General features: G+C 28.4%; 1 protein-coding gene across 1 annotated transcript; it reads right to left on the bottom strand.

Moving 5' to 3' along the window:
* Positions 1–10,838: 10,838 nt before the first annotated feature.
* Positions 10,839–22,164, bottom strand: LOC113374432 (5-hydroxytryptamine receptor-like; the record flags this gene model as incomplete). The annotated part of the gene is made up of 2 exons (XM_026614477.1): positions 10,839–10,972; positions 21,892–22,164. Coding segments are annotated over 2 exons (407 nt in total), but the record flags the coding sequence as incomplete, so codon positions are not given.
* Positions 22,165–22,755: the final 591 nt, after the last annotated feature.

Consider the following 22,755-nt stretch of genomic DNA (forward strand, 5'->3'; position numbering starts at 1 on the left):
GGATTTAGTCGATTATTTACACATATCGGAAAGTTCATGTAACTTGCCTCAAGGCTAAATACCAACTAGTTTTGTATTGTACTTATACTTTAGTAAAGTAAACCAAAATGCGACATGCATACGTTTTGAAAAAATAATGTATATGCAATTTTGGACTTATTAAACTGAATTATATTTTTATTGCCAAACATATACTGTTGACTGTATCTTATATTATTGTAATTTTCAGGCAGATCGTCAACAGCTTTTCGGCAATAATAATGTGGACATTACAATTTTCTTGTATAATATATTCTAATTTAATCTATGCTCATTATTACTATAGTTTAATCGTTCATATCGTTCAAAAATTTCCCTTGACAAACTCTAAAAAGAATTATCATATCGGAATATGAAACACTAGGCTTCACTCATTGGAGTGAACTCTAGTTAATTATTATTATTATTATTATTTATTTATTTATTTATTTATTTATTTATTATTATTATTTTTTCTTTAATATAATTATAAATATTTTTTTTTATTATTCATTATTATTATTGTTGTTATTATTTTTATTATATTTTTTTTATCTTTCTCCTTGTGTCACAATAGCTTATAAGATAATTGTATTTTGATTGCTATAAATAAATATAATAAAAAAAAAAAAATCGGAATAACTGTTTAAGAGAATCATCAACTCATATACCCGTAGAGAAGAATTTTACATATAAGATATATATAATCGAATTCAACTTTTATTTGAAAAGAAGCCACATAAGATCAAATTATAAACTAAGTAATACGTATAATATATATTTTATACAAATTGGAATTTTCTAAAATGCGCGTTTGTGACACAACCCAATCGTTCTCGATTTATATATATAACTAACGATTTTCGAACGAATACTAAACTACTGATTGCTAGATAATTAAATAAGTTTTCCAAAGCAAATAGAAGTCGAAGCGAATAAAATATATCGTAGTTTGGCCCAACGGACTAACGTTGTATAAGGAAGAAAATGTTCCGAATGCTTCTGGACGGACATATACTATGATTGCATAGAATAATGGTGTCCAAAGTGCGGCCTCGGGGCTAAATCATTTGGAGCATTGGACGAAATGCAGCTATTTATTTATTGATTTATTATTTAATTAATCGTTACATTAATAGTAACAAAATACTAATATATTTGTAAAAATTTTCATCAAAGTTAGACCTATTAGATTAATTTGTGTCACATTTTGTTAATATAACACAGTGATAAATTAGTTTGTTGCTGGATAAAATGATTAAACAACTTCACGATATGTGTAATAATCGACTTAATCAATAAAAAATAAATTAATTTGAGTGATTAAAAGTATTCCGAGTTTATTTATTGCACATAATTGAAAACGAACGAACACGTTACCTCGGAGTATTTTCTAAAGCAAATTTTCAAAAATCAACAATATTTATAATTGAATTAGTTTCAGCAGGACTTTAATTATTTAGTATGTCCATTAAGACCAAGTACGCTATCGTTATACCAAGTAAATCGTCTAATATTAATTTTGACCAATGTCAAAAAAACTACTCATTTCTCAAACTTAGATGAATTTTTAAAATTAAACTACTTGTAATGCCGTTAATTTTCAGTAAGTTTTATAAGACCATGATATATATCGCCAAAATGAGTTCGATAATAATTTGACTAATACTTTCTATAATATAATATAATAATCTATATAATTTCATTCTTGTTAGTTTAGATGCAAAAATTGGGTTTAACTCCTTTTAACCTAATACAAATGAAGTATAAGAAAATTATTGAAATGATCACCATAGCGTTTTATAATTGTTGTCAAGTTTTTTATGTGGTATGATAAAAAAAACAGACAAGCTATGCTTTTAAAATATTTGCAACTTTTATTTAAAATTTCTTGCCGATTTCAAAAATTGACAGGTGATTTTAAACCGCTTTCTTGAAAGTAGAAAAAATAATTTTCTGTCAGTGGTTTCTCAAAAGTACATAATTCAAGTTTAACAATAAGTTTTAAATATTCGATAAATTTAGTTCTGAAAGAAATTTGAAAAAAAAGCAGTTTCCCTAAAATTAAAAAAAAGTGGTTCCAAAAATTGTAAAAACATGCGCTTGATATTGTGATTGGTAAAGACTGATATTTGAAAACTTCTCCAATGATTTGCATGCAAGTAAAATATATTTTTAAAGAAATTTATGAACTAGATGAATGCCAAACCTCGAATAAATTTATCGCTGCGGCTGAATAGTTATGTATATTCCTGCATTAAATCTCTAATATTAAACTTTCTCGAAAATGCATTAAAACTATATATATATATATATATATATATTATATATATATATATATATATATATATATATATATATACTAATTTACACATGAAAAAAAAAATTCGAACCATTTGGATTTGGAATCTAAAATAAAAGTAATTTCACATCTTATCATATATATATATATATATATATATATATATATATATATATATATTATCATTCTATTTTTGTTTCTCTCAATTAGCATACTTCATCATATATATTGTACCCGATATGCCAACCAATTATTTCGCAATAATCAAAAGTTATGCATATTCAATGAGAAACGTATTTCTAGATCGGAGCCTATGTGCGTAGAATATCTCCAAGTTTCAATACATTGGATATAACTATGAGAAATTGCATAGTTTCCAGCCACTATAATTGTCCATATGATTCGATGAGTAAGTTTAAAATTTCAGTAAAAGCTCAGTCAGTAGCGTGCCGGACTCACACGCCGATCGATCGTTGGCAATGACATAGAACTTAAAATAATAATATTAGTAATGGATAGTACTGACTTAAGGCAGGTGTGTGAGCTGAGTTAAACTCCAACTCAATTCAGAGAATAATGTGAGAGTTTTTCCATTGCTATTTCACATCGCAGTGCCGGACTATTTTGAATTGAAACATATTCTTAAATCTATATTTCCAAGTGAAAATGGACATCGCTGCTGTCCGATGTCAAGTTGTCCAAAGCGAGATTCAAATTCACGACCCGGTCAAACTTAAAATGTATTAAAATTAAAAAGAATTTGAACTGTTGATGTAAAATTGCATAGAAATAGAAGTAAGAAGTAGATTTTAAAAATAGTTAGTTTGGAATTAAATAAATTTGTTGATTTGAATTTGAATTAAATTGGAAGAAAGCAAGGTAAGATTCGAGGAGAGCAGATTTAAAAGGAAAGAAAAATGAAGAAATCAGTTGTAAAGATCGAAGAAAATTCGATGAAATGTATATATATATATATATATATATATATATAGATATATTACAATGTATTCTGAGTGGATAATAGATATTAATTTGGAAATATGAACAAACAACACTCTTTTGCACTAATTTATTAAATAATAATTTTCACAAACGTTTCGAGACTAGGTTTTGTCTCATCATCAGTGTGTTATAATTAAAAAAATTTTAAAATATGGAAATCTAAATTAGCATGTTGTGTTTTTCATTACACGTCGTTCACTGCACGTTGTTCTTTTAATACCAATGTCTTCGGTATTCGTATTCTCTCCTACTTGAAACCACTTGAAATTGTAAAGTCACTCAATCAGATAGGAAAAAAAGGATTAGGGTCCAGTTGAAAAATAGATGTCGTTAGGAGAAAAAATATTCTATGATGAGATGGTTTGTTTATAAGATTTGTTATACATTGTTGTAATTAAAAGTGTATGTACATCTATATATAAGCTACAAAGTATGAATGAGATTCAGGTATGTATCATGTAATATATTGGTATCTGTCCGTAAATTTACTGTGTTACTTGTATGGGCTATTAACATCGATTCTGCAATACTTCTTTTAAATAATCTTGTTCATAATATAAAATGAGTGGATTATTGAAATCGAAACTATGGCTGTTAGAGATAGCGTGGTCTACAAGTGTACTTTTTTGTTGAATGTTATTATTCTTACTTTGTTTGCTTTGTAATTCGTGCTGTCTTAATCTTTTTTCTAAATTTTGGCATGTTTGTCCAATATAAGATGACTCACAGTTCAAACAGTTTATTTGTATACCACATCTTTTCTTTTTTTAATAGGTGTATTGTCTTTAATGTTTGTGTATATGTCTTGCAGTTGTAGTAAGGGTGACACGGATATGTTAATATTATGTTTATTAAAATATATTACATGATACATACCTGAATCTCATTCATACTTTGTAGCTTATATATAGATGTACATACACTTTTAATTACAACAATGTATAACAAATCTTATAAACAAACCATCTCATCATAGAATATTTTTTCTCCTAACGACATCTATTTTTCAACTGGACCCTAATCCTTTTTTTTCCTATCTGATTGAGTGACTTTACAATTTCAAGTGGTTTCAAGTAGGAGAGAATACGAATACCGAAGACATTGGTATTAAAAGAACAACGTGCAGTGAACGACGTGTAATGAAAAACACAACATGCTAATTTAGATTTCCATATTTTAAATTTTTTTTAATTATAACACACTGATGATGAGACAAACCTAGTCTCGAAACGTTTGTGAAAATTATTATTTAATAAATTAGTGCAAAAAGAGTGTTGTTTGTTCATATTTCCAAATTAATATATATATATATATATATATATATATATATATATATACATTATCTTCTTATACATAAAAATGGAGCTTGGTATTATGTTAGGTATGCTAATGCTCTAAAACGGCTGAACGTATTCCAGAGATTGTGGAAAAGGTGAGATGTTATTTCAAATCCGTGTAGAAACTTTGCAATTATATTTTGAAAATTTTTGCAAAAGCGTAATTTAAATGAAACAATGGACGGCGGCTAGGGTTTATACAAAAACCGACATTTCAGAAAACCGGTTTTCGAATTTTAATTTTACTAAATAAACGGTTTTAACCGGTTTTCAAATTTTATATTGAAAATAAATTTTTGCTCGAATATTCTGTAATTTATCCGCAAATTTGGTGTAATTTAGAGTAGTATTTGACTGAATTTATTTATTGTTTAATTTTATAGATAGTAAACAAAATTATTTTAATTTTAATTAGTAGAACTAAAAAATAATAGTTTATCTTGTTTAAATAACTTTGAAAATAATTATTCGCTATTCATGCATCATTTTCACATATAAAAATGAAAATATTTGTATGATAGTGAAAGGAAAGTTTTCGAATAAATAAAAATAATACATTTTCAAATATAAAAAATTCATTAAATAAAAGAAATAAAAAAATATTAGATACATGTTGATACATACTTGTTAATATCAATTTTAGTTTTAAAAACAATTAAGCTAAACTTTTATTTCTGTTCCTAATACTTTTAGGTAATTAATTTTAAACATTCTAATTGTTTTTTGTTTGATAAAACATGATTTAAACAAACTGAGAACGTCTATCAAATTACTACTTAGACGTGTCCTTTGTTTATTCACAAAATTTTTTGAAATAGAAAATACTCTCATACTTGCGACCAAATTATGCTTAATTGTTTTTAAAGCCTGATATAATATTTCTAGATTTTTTGTTCTTTAATTTGTGGCTTCTAGTGTTTAAAACTCTTTTTTTTAAGTTTGAGTAGAGGAAGTTACTTCCTCAAGAAGAAGTCACACTGATTTAAATTAATATATACACTAGTATAAAAATCTATATTAATATATACAAAACTTTTCTGGGAGTCATTGCAGACTGATAAAATATTAAATGCTATTGAAACGATATGATTTCAAGATCAAAACCCTTTTATCTATCTTTTATATTTGGCTATATTTGTCATTTTCCATTAATACAGTGAAAACCGACTTTTTTCACTAAAAAACCGATTTTCGAATTCCATAATTTTCGCCAAAAAACCGGTTTTAAAAACCGGTTCTTGAAAACCGACAAACCCCAACGGCGGCTCATACGTCAAATGTAAAATGGTTTTGGCAGTTGATGCTCAATTACATTTAATAGGATATTTTAGATAAATATTATTTAATTGTAGTTAATAGTTTTGTTCGTAGTCTTATTTATACACAAAAACGTTTATTAAACGGACCGCAAGTGTTATCAGAAACTCAAAATATCAACTTTTTTAAAATGTTAATATAAAAATGCACTTTTTGGCGTTATAGCACTCTTTTTTTGCAAATCATATTTTTCTCAAACCCGGTGCTCTAAAAGAACCCATTTGTATTTATAAAACATTTTCTAGATCATAATATTACATCCAATCACAACTAATATATCAAGTCCTAAATATTCTCATTCAGTCGTAGCGGAAGGGCCACAGAGGTTTCGGGAAGTTCGTCTTTCCGGATGGAAAGTTTGACCACACATGATGTGACCTAAGATCCCTGGAGGGCAGTCCAAACTGCCTGGAATCTTGAACCATTGCGACGAGCACAGAGGGCATAGTTACACACATATAGACCACGCTACATCGCCAGTCAATTGTGTCTTCGCAACTGCGCCCCCAGATATGGACGTTCTTTTATAGCCTCTTGCAAATAGCGCATGAATATAACATATATAAGCATTTCTTATAACATAAATCAATAGAGCATAAATATTGACAGCAGCATCTGTAGCATCACAAACATTACAGGACAATATTCTAGGGTGGTCAGGGTTCTGTACCAACAACGCGGGTAATAACACAGTTCCACAAAAAAAAATTGTCTGTATTGGGTGTACGGCATACGTTTTTATCTTCCCGTAGGGTAAGTTATAGTAATCGCAAAAAATCGAAAAAGGAAAATTTTTGCATTTCTCGACGTTTTAAAGGTTTCTGAATAATTTGGCATACCTTAGAAAAAATGGATGTATGTGTGTGTGTGTGTTCGGATACAAATTTTCGTCGACGATTTCGAGAACACCGATCAACCGATTTAAATAATTTAAAAAACATTCGATTCGTACTGATAAGGACACGTGCTGATTAGTTTTTGGTGGAGGCAGGTCTAGCCCTGCCGAAGATACGGGGCAAAAAGTGCCTAAAACGGTAACACGGTTTTTAAGATAACGGAGCGTCCGAATTCAAAAATTCAAAAAACATTTTACTTGTATTGATACGATGAAAAATTGGTCAAATTTTCATAAAGGCAGGTCTAGGGGTTTCGGAGATCTAATAAAAAAAGTAAAACAAAAAGCCATGTGGCGGTCAAAAATGATCATTAGACATATGCACATCAAATTATCATATTTTATAGAGATTTTAACAAGAAGTATAAATTTTGTTTACATTCCTATGGGTTCCGTACCAATGTTTATCCGTTAGACGGCGACGCGGCGCTTACGCGCTTTGACATTTCGTCTCCATGCAGTTAAAGCAGTTCGATTGCTTTGAAAAAAAGTTCAGAATTTCCAAACTATGCCAAAATAAAGAAAACTTTTTTTGAAATAATTTTTTGTTTCTCAAAAATCTATTTTTGTCGAAGTAAAATTTTTTCAAAAATGTTAACCGCTATTAAAAAAATAATAATTTTTGGTACGGGAAGTTACAGCAATTTGCTTAAAGGCACGATGCCTTAATTGCTTTAAGACAGAATTCCACTTACAGCTAGTTCCATTTTAGATTTCAATGCTGGATACGAATATAAATTCAAAATTGGGGGTGAAATGGCAAAAAATTAAAAAAAACTAGAAAAGCTCTGATCTAGTAATTCTTCTGCATTATAATTAAATTCTGTTCTGGCCCTTTTTATCTTAAATTGCTATTAAGTATTCACTTAATCTTAATCTATTAGGTTTTTTGTAGATTATAGCAATAATTTTTAAACATATTTTCAATTGCAATTGCAAGTTTGTTCCCAGATTACCTAGAAGCAATAAAAAGTAAATATGATTGCTAATTATTGCTGAATTACACAAAAAAGTTAAATAGATTATTTAATTGTAACTCAAATCAAGTCATTTAAGATAAAAAGGGCCAGAAAACTATAAAAAATATGAGATTTAAATTATAATGGAAAAGAATGATATGATCATTTGATATGAGATTTTGTCGTTTTTTTTTAATTTTATTAGCTCAATCAGCAGCATGCCTAACGCAGACGCTAGCGATCCTCAGATCGATCCTTGGCAATGATATAGAATTTGAAATGTTTATTACAATGAAATAGAATTGAATTGTTGTTTTGATATTACATAGAAATGGAAGTGAGAAGTAGAATTAATAATAGTTCATTTGAAATTGTACAGATTTTGATATGCTGAGTTGAATTTTAATAAATTAGAAGTAAGGAAAAAAACAAGATTAGAATTGAAAAAAATCAGATTTAGAAGAAAATGAATAATGAAGATATTAATTGTAAACATTAAGAAGGAAAATTAAATTCAGTAGTATATATATTCTATTCTACTAAAAACGATGATTCAGCCAAAGCTTTTCATCCAAAGACAAGATTCCATCAACATTTTTTAAATATCAAAAATATAATAACAAAATTCCGCAAAAATAGCGAAATATTAATTAACCTCTCATATGATTATCGATTAAACCTTAACGAAATTTATGCCCAAACTGTTAAAATAAATAAATTAATAACTTATGTATGAATAACATAAAAAATGTTATACCGATAAATTATCCTATTATGTTGGAATTAAAATTTTTCAAGCACTATTATCGAATCGTAGAGGTAAAAAAAATACTATACAACCTATTCGGCCCACATTCGCAAAATAGTGTTATTTTTAACTAAAAATGTTTCGTTTCTATTTGATTTATAAAGATTTGAAAATGATACTAGAAAGATTAGGTTCATATTACCAGATTTTTTTGCTCATTCGTAAGTTACCGTTCTAAAGCCTAATATCATAGTGAAAAAAAAATTAACTCATGTGTGTAAAAAGAATATACTCGTGCCTAGATACGGCCCTTATAGACCAAATAAAATTAACTCAAGTAAAACCAGTATCATGCAGTTAACCTACATTAGGCAAAGTGGGGACCAGAATCTAGATGAGATTCCTTTTTACTAAAACAGTAATTTGCTGTTTTAGACCTAATCGTATATTTCACTAATATCATTCTATATAATGCGCAAAGGTATGGAGACAAATAAAACATGAATAATTAAAAACCTAATTACAAATATATTATTATATATATTCTTACAAAATCATTTATAAACCATCCCTATATATTTCGTGCTCTTCACTTTATAGTTATGTAACTATAATTTTCACTTTATTTCCCTATAATATCATAAGATAAATATCCTATTTTAAACATTAGAATGCCTCACTAATCAAATTCATTTAATTATGCAGTATGAAATAAGATACAAACCTATAATAATTAGCCAATATAATAAATTTCTTTAAAAAAAAATCTCAATTGTACGAAACTATTTCTAACTATGCCCTAACTGAATATTCACCCGTCTATCATAGTTACAATAGGAGTCCTCTGTAAAATATGATTTAACAAAGTTTTTAGGTTTCAGAGAGTCTATTTGCATACTTTGTGTGAATTTCAAAACTTTATATACCCATAAGGTTGGACGAGTAGACGGATAGATAAACAAATTAAGTACCGTTTAGACCCTTTGTAGAAAACCTTTCTAACATGTAACTTTTATGTAGATCATTCGCCAAATAAACTGGGTATAATTAGAAAATAAACTATTATATAAGTTGTTTTTTATACAATTTAGAATATTAAGTGTTTAATGAAAAGGAATAGTAGAAACTGATACCAAACATTCTACATAGTTTATATAAAAATATTGAATGTCTGTACAATTTTACACTTTCTCAGTGATAACTTTCTCAGTGATAGTGTAATTCCGTACAAATGCAACGGAAGTGCGTTACGGCAGATAAGATAAGATAAGAGTGGGGTGCCAATGACTCGTCATTCGCTCTCGATGTTATCATTTCTATACGGGTCGATTGTGATTAGTCGTCGCGTATGTGAATACAGATCTGTCGTTGCATCAACGTTGTATGCGCACCAATATCAACAAGAAAATCGGCATAAATATATAAACATTTTATAGTTACATCGTAGTATAAATCTTGATTTAATGAAAAGTTCCTGAATCAGAAGAATATTTTACCCTGTCTCTCCTAAATAATTATAATGAAAATAACAAAACAAATGCAGCATTTGCGCCGTGAATGGAACATAAGTTTATTGAAATAATTTCTATATTATTCGTAGTTTCTATAAATTTTTGATGTTATTGAAATGGAAAATATTTTTTAGGCAAAACAGATATTACAGTTGTTTAAAGAATGAGATTATATCGCCAGTGAAAAAGTAAAAAAAATACCATTTGTCAATGAAAGTATGTTAATTTTAATTACATGAAGTTTTTCAAACACAGTGTTACTAATAAATAATATACAAAATTGTTATATGATGTATTTATTTTTATTGAAATGCCATCTTGTACAGTAGCAAATAAGTTTTACTTAAATCGCGTGTGAACCTTACACGCAAGTGTTAGGTCGTGGTCAATAATTTGCAAAAAAATAAACAATTTCAAAATTTTAATTTTTCGGGGATATATAGTATTCTTACAACATTCTTTATATCCAAATCTTATTAAATTGTTTTTAAATTCTTTAAAGCTTTTTATAAAATTGTTTTCAGACTCCTATATAAGATCTCAACAGAACCCTACCATACTACTATAATTGGTTTCCTATTGGATTTCTATAAAGCTCATCGAATTCTGATAGAATTTTTATTGGATTCCTTTAATACTCTTTTCGAATTCTTTTTGCATAATTTTAAAAATTATGATATTAATGTATATAACTAAATTAAAATATGAAAATTATTTCTGACTTTGTTTGAAATTAATTAATTAATTACCTCATAAACAGCACCAAGGGGCATTACTAAACATGCAACCATAAGATCTGCCACCGCTAACGAGGCCACTAGATAATTTGCCACATTCTGCAGATTTCGTTCTAGAATAATAGCTGCTATAACAAACACATTTCCTGAAAAATATTAATAAAAAGATCATTAAACTTCAGAAATAAATAAATGGTTAAAAACTAATTATTAACTCTTACTTTCATGGGGCGGCCATTAATCACCTGAGGGGGGGAATTTGACAAAAAGTCTTGAAATCTTGGGGAAGGAGGGATATAGTAAGACGTGTATTTATTTTTTACCTGATTTTTAAAAAAAATCCAAACGTTTTAAAAAAAAAAGTTTCAAAAATTTTACAATTTTTTCTCGTAACAAAAAATACACGTGATGTTTGGTGGGATAGGGGGGATAATTTTAAATACCGCACGTATCACCAAGGCGGAGGGGGGTCCAAAAATATTCAATAAATCAATCACGTGATTAATGGATGCCTACTTTATAAGAAGAAGTATATACAATACAAAATGAAATTATTTTATAGGTAACTAAGGTATCTACCAACTAAGTTTTGATTTAGTAATTAATAAAATCTAATTAATTCGGTTTTTAAGATATATTTTAAGACCGTTTTACATATTGCTTCATACCTAGCGATTTGTTATATGCCATCAAGTGGCTTCATAATTTATGAACAGAAAGTTTAACTTCAGTTCGATCTCATCCGATCATTATTTTAAGCATGGATTAATGACAGCTTTGCTCATAAACTATAAGATCCTTCAATGAATTAATAGCTTGAATATTAAACTTATAAATAAACTTCCGTAAAGTAAATGAAAAATACATTTTGCTTTATTACATGTAACGAATTTAAATTTACGATAAAAACAGTTTATTTAAAATAAACATTTTAACATAAATTGCGACGCAACTCATAGGTCCTTTATCGAAAGGTAGCATTTCTCCCGTATCTAGTTCAAATTATTTCTAGAGAAATATTTTCTCGATATTTTCAACAATCGGAAAAATATGCCAAGAATTGTTCGACGTATCAAGTTATCGTTCCAAGTATCAAAAGTCGTTTCAAGTAAAACTTTAAAAGACTGAGCTAGAAATTTTTCTCATTGGGTTTGTTATACAAACATTAATACAAACTCGAAGTTTTGTTCTGGCAGTAATGTTTTTGAAGTTTCTCGATACAATTTTTCAAGGAATAGATCTTATTGAAATATTATATATGTTGCACATGTAACTATGACGGAGTAGCAATTCAGTTGAACATCTGTACTTTCTGAAAAGGATTCTGAGAATTATAAAATTCTTCAAAGTTCAAAAGTTGCTGTTTGAATACATGTAATAGCCCAACTTTGATGTACAGAATTTTCTTTCAAATTTGAAGCATCGAGTAACATATAAATGTATCTTTACCGTATGAAATGTTAGCGAATTTGCTAACTTTAGTACTTGTGAAATTATAATCCTTAAAGTCTGATGGGTTTGAAATACTTTATAGAGATTACAGAGATTACAAACATTAATCAATTTAGTATATTATTACTGATTCCAACATTTATTATCGCTATAAAAAAAGTTTAATTACTGGATTACAATATGAAATTAAACACAGTTAATTTTTGATAGGTTTTGAGCACTGTTGTTTAGTTTACGAGACCTTAATATACTTTTGGTATACGTTATTTTAGAAGATGTATTTGTTTGGATGTATTTTCCTTTTATTATATCGGTCATGAAAGCGGCAAACTTCATGCCATTGAGCTTTTACACCAAATTGTTGATACCCTGTAGAGCAGGTAGATAATTTGGATCAGACTTATTTTTCCTACTTCTAAAACTAAAGTAATAAATGATCAATAAATATATCTTTTTCAATCAGAATTTAGTGACGAATCATTAGTATAATAAGAACTTGCAACAAATAAATAAATTATACCAATAAACAAGTGTTTTATACAGTCCACAGCTACAAAGGTTTAATTATAACCTAACAACCTGAGTTAATTGAAGGAGAGACTGTGTACGAACATACGGTATTGTTAATTTTAGTTTAGATTCAACAGATATTTTTTATATAACCTCAATAAAATCTTGCATGTGGGTACGATAAAAAGGACCAACTGTGGTGGGGTTAAAACAGCAGTTTCCAACCTGTAGGGCGCGCTTCCTCAGGGGGGCGCCATACTAAGAAAGACGCCTACATCTATTGCCAGAATACCATTATCAAAAATAATCCAACATTTTTGGAACGATATTAAAAAATTATCAGAAAATAATTAGTATTTGTGCATATTTTTACCTAATTTTTTATTTTTTTTTATTTATTCATAAGCAAACCGTAATCAATAATAATAGATATTATTTCAGGCTCTTGTCAAGTAATATTGTCTATGAATAGTAGTCTGATAATACCATTTAAGTACTTATAAAATTAAACTGTTGAAAAAAATAGTTTTTATGCATATTTTTACCTAATATCACCTATTAATTTGTAGTCTGATAATACCAGTTAAGTATTTTTAAAATGAAACTGTTGATAAAATTAAGGGAAGGGGCGCAACTTTTTTTTCATTGGAGCAGAGTGACGCGGTGCAAAAAAGGTTAGAAACCACTGGGTTAAATAGGAAATGACATATAGTAAATTTATAAGTAAATGGAGTTAATAAAGAAAGCAATATTAAAAGGGATAAATTAAAATAATAGTTATTCAAACTCTGCTGTTAAATGTTTCTGACAAAATACCAGATCAATGTTAAATATGGTGCAATCTTTGTAAAAATGTGTCCATAAAACTTTTATTTCGCATTGGTTGAATAATTTCGCTATTAGTCCATTAAATTTCTTTAAATTAAAAAATTATACATTGTATCTGTTTGCCCCCTGGCTGTCCCATTTTACCTAGTTTATGGAGTAAAAGGAACAGATGACAAATTTAGAGAAAGTTAGAGAAAAAAAAACGTATTGGTATATTTAGGAATTAAATAGAAATTTTACTGAGCATAGTTTAATAGTTGCTTGTTTGATACGTGTCGTGGTTTATTTCGATTAGTCAGTCAGTGTAATTACTGAAAATCAAATTGGACCCATAGGCCCTGTTCTACCATAAATACTAGAGTTCACTAGATAAATCTAACGTATCAATGTTTGTTATATCCTAGAATTAACTATTTCATTTGTGTATGTAATATGTAATACATTTATATTTACTACTATTTTATTCTGGCCATAAAAATGTGGTCGACAAGATGAAGTAGCGATATTTGTACAATAACAGGGTGCCCATTCATCAATGAAATATTCCTCGATAAACCCGGCTGTTCATATAGGCTATATGAGCATTAAAAGCTACTTCGGCCAATATAACTGATATTTTCTGTAAACGATTTAACTTTTGTCTATAGAATGGGAAATAAATGTTGTGATAAATTATGTTCTAAAAATGATATTAACAAAACTTTATAACAAGTTAATCTAATTATTAGATGTAACATTTTGCTTTCGGCAATTAGGGAAAACTTTCCCTGGCAGGAATGACTCGCCATGTTCCGCAAAGTTGTAATGTTTTTATGTAAAGGTTTTGTGGTTGTTATTTCTAAAAATAATAAATATATAAATATATTAAAGCAATGGATGTTCATTAAAATACTGGTATATGAATAGTAGGAGCATGCTTTTATGAGCTTTTAATTGCTTTCAACAATATTTTGAGAAAGAAATCAGATATTAGAAGACAATTACTCTGACAAAACCTTTACTGACAAAGCTTGTAGATTGTTAATTAGTGTTGCTTATTTATTAGTTCAAATTATACAATTTAAAAATTGATGTTTATTAATAAATAAATATAAATTGAGAATAAATCAACGTATTCAGCTATATAGATCGAAGTAATGGAGGTTGGTAGATTGAAATCGACTTCAACTGTTACCCGTAGTTTCGACTATTTGAAACCGAAAGAACTAAAAACTTTATAGATCCTAAACTAAAATAAAACATGTAAAGATATAAAGTAGGAAAAATAAAATGTCGAAGCACCTACTGAAATAAAAAACGAGCAATCGTATTTTAGATATACGTACAGGTTTATAAACCTGTATACTAGATAATCCATAAAATAGTTCAAAACTACCAACGATTTTCTAACAGAAATTATATCAACAGGTGCAATCAAACAATATTTCTCAAAAATAATTAAAAAATAACATTTAAAACCTTCTCATTAAAGTCGAAGAGATAAGTGAAACGACGTTACTTGAATATTTCAATTTAGTTAATTTAATATTGGTTGTTTGATTAATAGTAAGTAGAGTTCTAGACCAAAGAACTAAATTTTGCAGTAATACGTTATAAGGTAATTAATTAAACAAAGCATTAATTAAACGCAGTGGTGTTGTGCTAATATTTTTTTTGCCGGAACGCTAAAATTTAAAATCCGGTTCATAAACCGGTTCAAAAAATTTGATATATTTCGATAAGAACTCACAAATCTAATATATTGACTTTTTATATAATTAACTCTATTGTACACAGCTAGTCTATACATTAAATTGTACAAGTATGAGGGAATCATTGAGTACATAATTTATATTCTTCAATGACATTAATCATATTTATTCTGGTATTATTTGTATTCATTAATACCTACAGGTATTTATTATGATATAAAAGTACTCAAGATTTATTACAATACTTTATAAGACTTAACCTAATAATATGATAGATAACCTATTACCTATCATACTATATTATATTATTGTATATCATCGATAAATATCTATTATCTATCATACCGTGAGATACCTATACCGTCATTATCTTATTATATACCTACAGACCTTTTACTTCTTATAAATACTACTGTCTAATTTATATATTCACCTATATTATATAGGTTTACCTTACGCTCTATGTATTATCTCTACCTACCTATTGTCTATACCTATCATACTATATTATATTATTGTATATCATCGATAAATATCTATTATCTATCATACCGTGAGATACCTATACCGTCATTATCTTATTATATACCTACAGACCTTTTACTTCTTACAATACTACTGTCTAATTTATATATTCACCTATATTATATAGGTTTACCTTACGCTCTATGTATTATCTCTACCTACCTATTGTCTATACCTATCATACTATATTATATTATTGTATATCATCGATAAATATCTATTATCTATCATACCGTGAGATACCTATACCGTCATTATCTTATTATATACCTACAGACCTTTTACTTCTTACAAATACTACTGTCTAATTTATATATTCACCTATATTATATAGGTTTACCTTACGCCCTATGTATTATCTCTACCTACCTATTGTCTATACCGGGAATTGAACCCGGGACCTCCGCGTGGAAGTCGCGCACCTTAACCACTACCCTATCGGATACCCCTACTAATAATATAATATGGGACGCACTGTTGTTTCCGCGGGTCATTTTCTAATTAATTAGGTAATTAATACTAAGGTGGCGCGACGACACGCGAAAAAAAACGGTTGATTGTAGCGTTATGGTGGTGTAGTGGATAAGGTCGTCGCGTGCCACGCGGCGGACCCGGGTTCGAATTTCGGTAGGGTTAATGTAGCGTGTAAAAAAAATATAGGTAATAGGATATATAGTAGATATAGGTTAGGTGTATTCGGTACACAATGTAGGGATTTGAGAGTATATAATGAAATATAGCGTATGGTACAGATGTAAGGCGTGTAGTATAGAATGCAACGTATAGGCACACGTAAGGCTATAAAAATACATGAATAGGAACCTATGATGTAGATGTTAGCGTATAAGAAATGCGAATGAATGTAAGATTTGATTTATAAATATTATTTTTTCTATAAGAAGTTCATACACCTCAATTTGTTACTAAATTAAAAACGACTTTGATAAAACCAGTGGTTTTGTGCTAATATTTTTTTGCCGGAACGCTAAAATTTAAAAACCGGTTCTAAAACCGGTTTTTATTTTTTTTCAGTTCCGTTCAAAAAGGAAAGAAATAAAAATTATTACAAAACCCATTTTGTGCACATATATGTATGTTTATTACAATAATAACATTTAATAAAAATTAGTTGAATAATAACGTATAAAATTTACTTATTAAATCATTTTCTGTATGTAGCGATGTTTTTATATTTTTTCTTGCCGGAACGCGTTCCGGCTCAAAAATGATTTGCCGGAACGACGTTCCGGCGCGTTCCGGCTCGACAACACCACTGATTAAACGGAAAGGAGTTTTTCAATTTATACATAACCATATTGGTTAAATGTTGCATTACCACTAAAACTAATCATAATTTACTGAAGTAAAATCATTTTATATGTTTCAATCATAAATCACCGAGTAAGAGAATGTTCTGGGTTTTCATTTTATTCTAGTCATAGACCTTATAATATTTATTATAATATTATAATACATTTATTATAATGTCCATGATTCCAGTCTATTTTATTCAAATGCGTCATGAAATAGTTTCAGAAATATTTTTGGAAGTGAAATTTTTATCTATCACCAAAATTTCTTATAAATGCTCGTAAGAGGAATAATACAATGATATGAAACTTGAACAATATGACGTCGACAAAGAGATATAATCTAACTATCAACAAAAAATGAATGCAAATCTTACATAAAATCATTCTGTATGTGCACCTTTAAATATGTTTTTTTTTCAAAATTATTTGCCATCGTCATTCTGTTCTATAAATAATTTGTATTGTTATTTTTCTGTGAGTAATAAGAAACATAATGAACTATAAATTCGGAACAAGTTATCCTTTTATGAGCAAAGTATCTACTTATAGTGCCACTAGTCCACTATATCAATTTTACAAAGTATGATATTTTGCTTCATAAAATAAAGTTTTATTTCAATATTTAAGTCTTACGCGGTTTTAATAGACAATAAAATTAAACCGACGTTTATTATTCCGATGCTTTTGAAAATAATGAATTGAAATTAATAGATCAGTTTATAATTTTTTATTGACTATTGGCAAAACACAATGTCCATGTAAATGATCAAAATAAAAATCAGCGAAATGGAACAAAATCGTTATTCAAAGTGATAATAGAGAAACTTTCAATAAAATAGAAAAACGTTTACGAAAATATACATTGAAATGCAAATCCAGATCATATCTCTAATTGTTTGTGGCGCCGTAAAAGCTCTCATGTACTAAATTGTAGTTCGGCGTTGATGTCTATCGACATTATTTATTGATGCTATACATATATATATATATATATATATATATATATATATATATATATATACAAAACTAAAAGAACATTTGCAAAAACCTACCTACTTTCTAGAACGTGCGAATAAGAAAAACAGATAAAAAACTATTGTATTCTATAAACTACATTCCATCTCTTCAATTTAATTTAAATTGTGATAACAGAATATTAGATTTCAGAATATATACAAAAAAGAAACGAATTGAAAGAAAGTAAAAATAAAGCCTACGACTTGAATGATTTTTCCACCCTAATAGGAAAATCGAATAATAGCCCAAATTCATTAATTTATCACACTTTCACATCTGTGTAAAATCTCTTCCATTTTTGTGCGAAGGGATACTAAGATTTATGTTTGTTTCGAAATTGAGGGAGAAATTAACAAAAAGGGCAGTAGTAATCTCGTGGTCCTTTATGGGCAAAGATATACCATCCAATTCTGTTCCATTCATAACACTGCCCTACTAACAGAATGATATATGTAAATTATTCCCTGGCATAATACAGCGGAATTAATGATAAATTTCAATGCTATGGATAACTAGCTGTAAGTGGAATTCTGTCTTAAGGCAATTAAGGCATCGTGCCTTAAGGCAAATTGCTGGAACTTCCCGTACCAAAAATTATTATTTTTTTAAAAACGATTGACATTTTTAAAAAAAAATTTACTTCGAAAAAATACGATTTTTAAGAAACTATAAATTGGACAAAAAATTACTTTTTTTTGAAAAAAAATTTTTTTTAAAAAAATTTTTTTTTTAATTTTTTTTTTGTTTTTTTTTTTGAAATTTTTTTTTTTTTATTTTGACATATTGTGGAAGATCTGAACTTTCTTTTCAAAGCAATCGTACTGCTTTAACTGCATAGGGGCAAAATAAAGCGCGTGAGCGCCGCGTCGCTGTCTAACGCATAAGCATTGGTACGGAACCCATAGGAATGTTAACAAATTGTATACTTATTGTTAAAATCTCTATAAAATATCTGATAATTTGATGAGCATATGTCTAATGATCATTTTTGACCGCCAAATGGCTCATTTTTTTACTTTTTCCTCCATATCTCCGAAACCGCTAGAGCTACCTTCATGAAAATTTTATCGATTCTTAACCTTGTCAATACAAGTGAAATGTTTTTTGAATTATTCAAATCGGACGCTCCGTTCTCTCAAAAACTGAGTTACCGTTTTCGGCACTTTTTGCCCCGTATATTCGGAACGGCTAGACCTGCCTTCGCCAAAAACTAATCAGCACGTCTCCTTATCAATACGAATCGAATGTTTTTTGAATTATTCAAATCGGTTGACCCGTGTTGCCGAAATCGTCGACGAAAATTTGTATCCGCACATACATACACACACATACATACATACACACACACACACACACACATACACACACACACACACCCACACACACATACATCCATTTTTTCTAAGGTATGCCAAATTTTCAGAAACCTCTGAAACATAAAGATATATAAAAATTTTCATTTTCGATTTTTTTGCGATCACTATAACTTACCCTACGGGAAGTTAAAAATATGTTAAAATAGTATGAAACTTTGTATCAGTATTTTATGCAATAGATAGTACTAATATTCAAAGTAACGCTTAACATAATTTAAAAATCTATGCAGAATTAAATAAAATTTAAATTAAATTCGAACTAACTTTCGTGAAGTTTTCTCCAATGCGTGTGTGCACGTGCATATCCGAAACAATATGAATTTTAAAATAATTTCGACTTTGAATTCAAGTTAACTTTTTCATTATTTGAATTTCCGATTTTGTAAATATCATACTAAATTTTAATATCATTCCACATTTAATGTTCAAAACTTTTACGAAATTATGAAAAAATCGAAAATTCAATCACTCGGAAATAATTGTCATAATCGATAATTAATTTCTTTGTAAAGGTTATAGATGTTACTTTTTAAAGTTGTTTGAAACAAAAAATAAAAAAAGTATTACAAAAACGTTGTGATAAAGGTAATTGAAATGTTCGAAATTAATTTCAAGTAAAAATCAGTTCTAAAGTTGATTCACTTATAAGAATTAAAATTTTAAATAATTTTTCTGAATTAATACATGTTCGACCTAATATCAATTCTGCTAAAACATTGATAGCAAACTATTATTAACTATATTCCTATATTAGTTACAAAATATATTTTTCTACTGTTCTAAAGTTTGTCATCTGCCTTTTCTACCACATAGACTTTAAAAACGTAAAAAGGACAATACATCCTATGAAACAAATAAATAACATATACTTAAAAATTATATTCAGGTATCATGAACGTATCGAGTGGGGAAGAAAAAACTCTACTAAGCACTATTCTTCAAAGAAAAGAAAACTGAGTCGGATTCGTTCTGCCAAAAAGTGCCTCATACATGAGGTAGTGTAAGCTAAAATAGAAGGGCATGGAGGAAGAAGAATGCAGACGGTTGACGATTTACGTGAAAATAAATAAATAAATAAATAAATCAATAAATAAATAAATAAATAAATCAATAAATACGTAGAAGAGGAAATACAGGGAATTGAAAGCCAATGAAGTAGATATTTGGAAAGAAAAATACATAAAAAATGTATAAAAGGGGTGGGGGATAGGGGTAATAAAACTGATGGACAAGGAAGGGAAAGGCGAGGAAGGAAAAGCGACGAGGAAAGAGGAACAAATTACAAAAAACGATATGCAATTGTTTGACGTTGAAAATATTTAAGACATCGCATTGAAAACTGTCATCTGCCAAAATTTTTATTTACTTATGAGCCTACTAGACAATATTAGAATTACATTGATTTGTGGTGGTTCTCACACCATAGATCTGCGGTATAGCCCTTCGGGCGGACTACCATTCATTATTTATTACCATTATTATCAAAAAACAATAAAAAAGCTCAAACTAATAAAGTTAACGATAAAAAAACGTTTATTATGAATATTGATATATGATCAATCTACTAAAGATTGATATCAATTAATTGCGACATCGTAAGAATTAGGAAGATTCATGGTTGGTATACATCTTTTGTCTTCTACTTTAAGAAAGTATAATTAAAAAAATTATTAAATTTATTAATTAATTGATTTAAATTAATTATAATTGAACATTTTTACCCTCCGACCATTAGGCCCATTTTCAGGCAGCGTTAATTTTGATGCTTTAGATTTGATTATTAGTCTCTGTCAATACAAGAGTCAACATCAAATTCAGAAGAAAAGTGAAGAAGAAGCTGCCCAAAGATAATATGGAGGAACGTTAAAACTACAACAACCTTATATGAACAGAATAGTAGAATCACTTATTGAAGTGATTCTCTAACAATATAATTTTTTTCAGGTTAATTTATATGTGTGTTTGAAAGTGTGTGTGTATGTGTGCAAGTGAATGGCATGAACCAAATAGGTCATAGAATTGTCATGTATTCTAATTGCTATTGAAAATAAAATTTAAAAAAATCTGAGTTATTGAAATAAACATATTAAAAAAATACAGAAGAAATAAATTTCTGACAAAAGAGAATGAATAGTCCACGAATTTGAAAAATTTTCATCAGGTAATTTAAAGCAACAATTCCTTCAGGACGCAATAGACGAAAATGTTATCACCAAACTCATTGCTGATTGATACAATTGGAATAACTTATATGCTACAATTTTATCGTCAATATAATCTCAAAAGCAATTTGATCCTATCTTACATAAGTATATTTGTTTAGCTAACATTAAATACATCTTGTATAACTTACCAATAACAGTGATCAATATCATAAGACCTAATACGACAGAAGTGACTGTCATCACAATAACTTCGGCAAGCGGCTGGCTGCCATCATTTGGTGTTTCTGCGATAAAACTGCCATTTTGTATCGATAAATTTTGTGCTAATAGTGTATTGTTCGATATTAAGCCATTATCTATGTCGTAATAAGTCGTATTCGGCAGCGAGCCGATTCCCAGGGCCCGCAATAAGGATTCGGGACCTCCGCCTCCGCCATCGATGAAGAAGTAGTCGTAACCATCTGCATAATAATGAATAAAATTAGAATTTGAAATCATGATATGGAGAAGTTGCAAAATGCAAATATTCAAAGGAAGGTTAAAGGAATGAATCGCTGTTTCTTCGTATTTTGCATTTATTGAATTCAGGGAAAAGTTACTTCAATTAAGTTTTGTTGTTCATGAATAGAATATTTAGTTTGTAAGTGGAGTATTTTCTTATATAATTATATTTTCCTTCAATTATTCATCGAAGGAATGAATACATCAAATTAACTGAGATTTTGCAGAACTTAATAGCTATATTTATAATATATCTAACAAAAGCATTATAAGCAATTATAGTTCAGCTTGCACTTTTGCATGGTGATGGAGATATAAAATTATTAATGTTTCGATTTGGGGCAAGAAATTGACCACCTAGCTCCAAGGTTTAATACTTATTGTTCTATTAAACATATTGAAAAAAAATATACATAAATTAAATCTGTTTAAATAAATTTCAATTCTGTTACCTTGATCACTCTCAAACTTTAACGACAAAATATATTATTCCTAGGTCTGGTTTTGCCAAAAACTCAAATAAATCAAATGTTTAATATTGTTTGTTTTAC

The sequence above is a fragment of the Ctenocephalides felis genome, unplaced genomic scaffold (genome assembly GCF_003426905.1).
Source record: "Ctenocephalides felis isolate EL2017-DRISC unplaced genomic scaffold, ASM342690v1 CF-g0.4_SCAFFOLD_01775, whole genome shotgun sequence".
NCBI classification, from domain to species: Eukaryota; Metazoa; Arthropoda; class Insecta; order Siphonaptera; family Pulicidae; genus Ctenocephalides; species Ctenocephalides felis.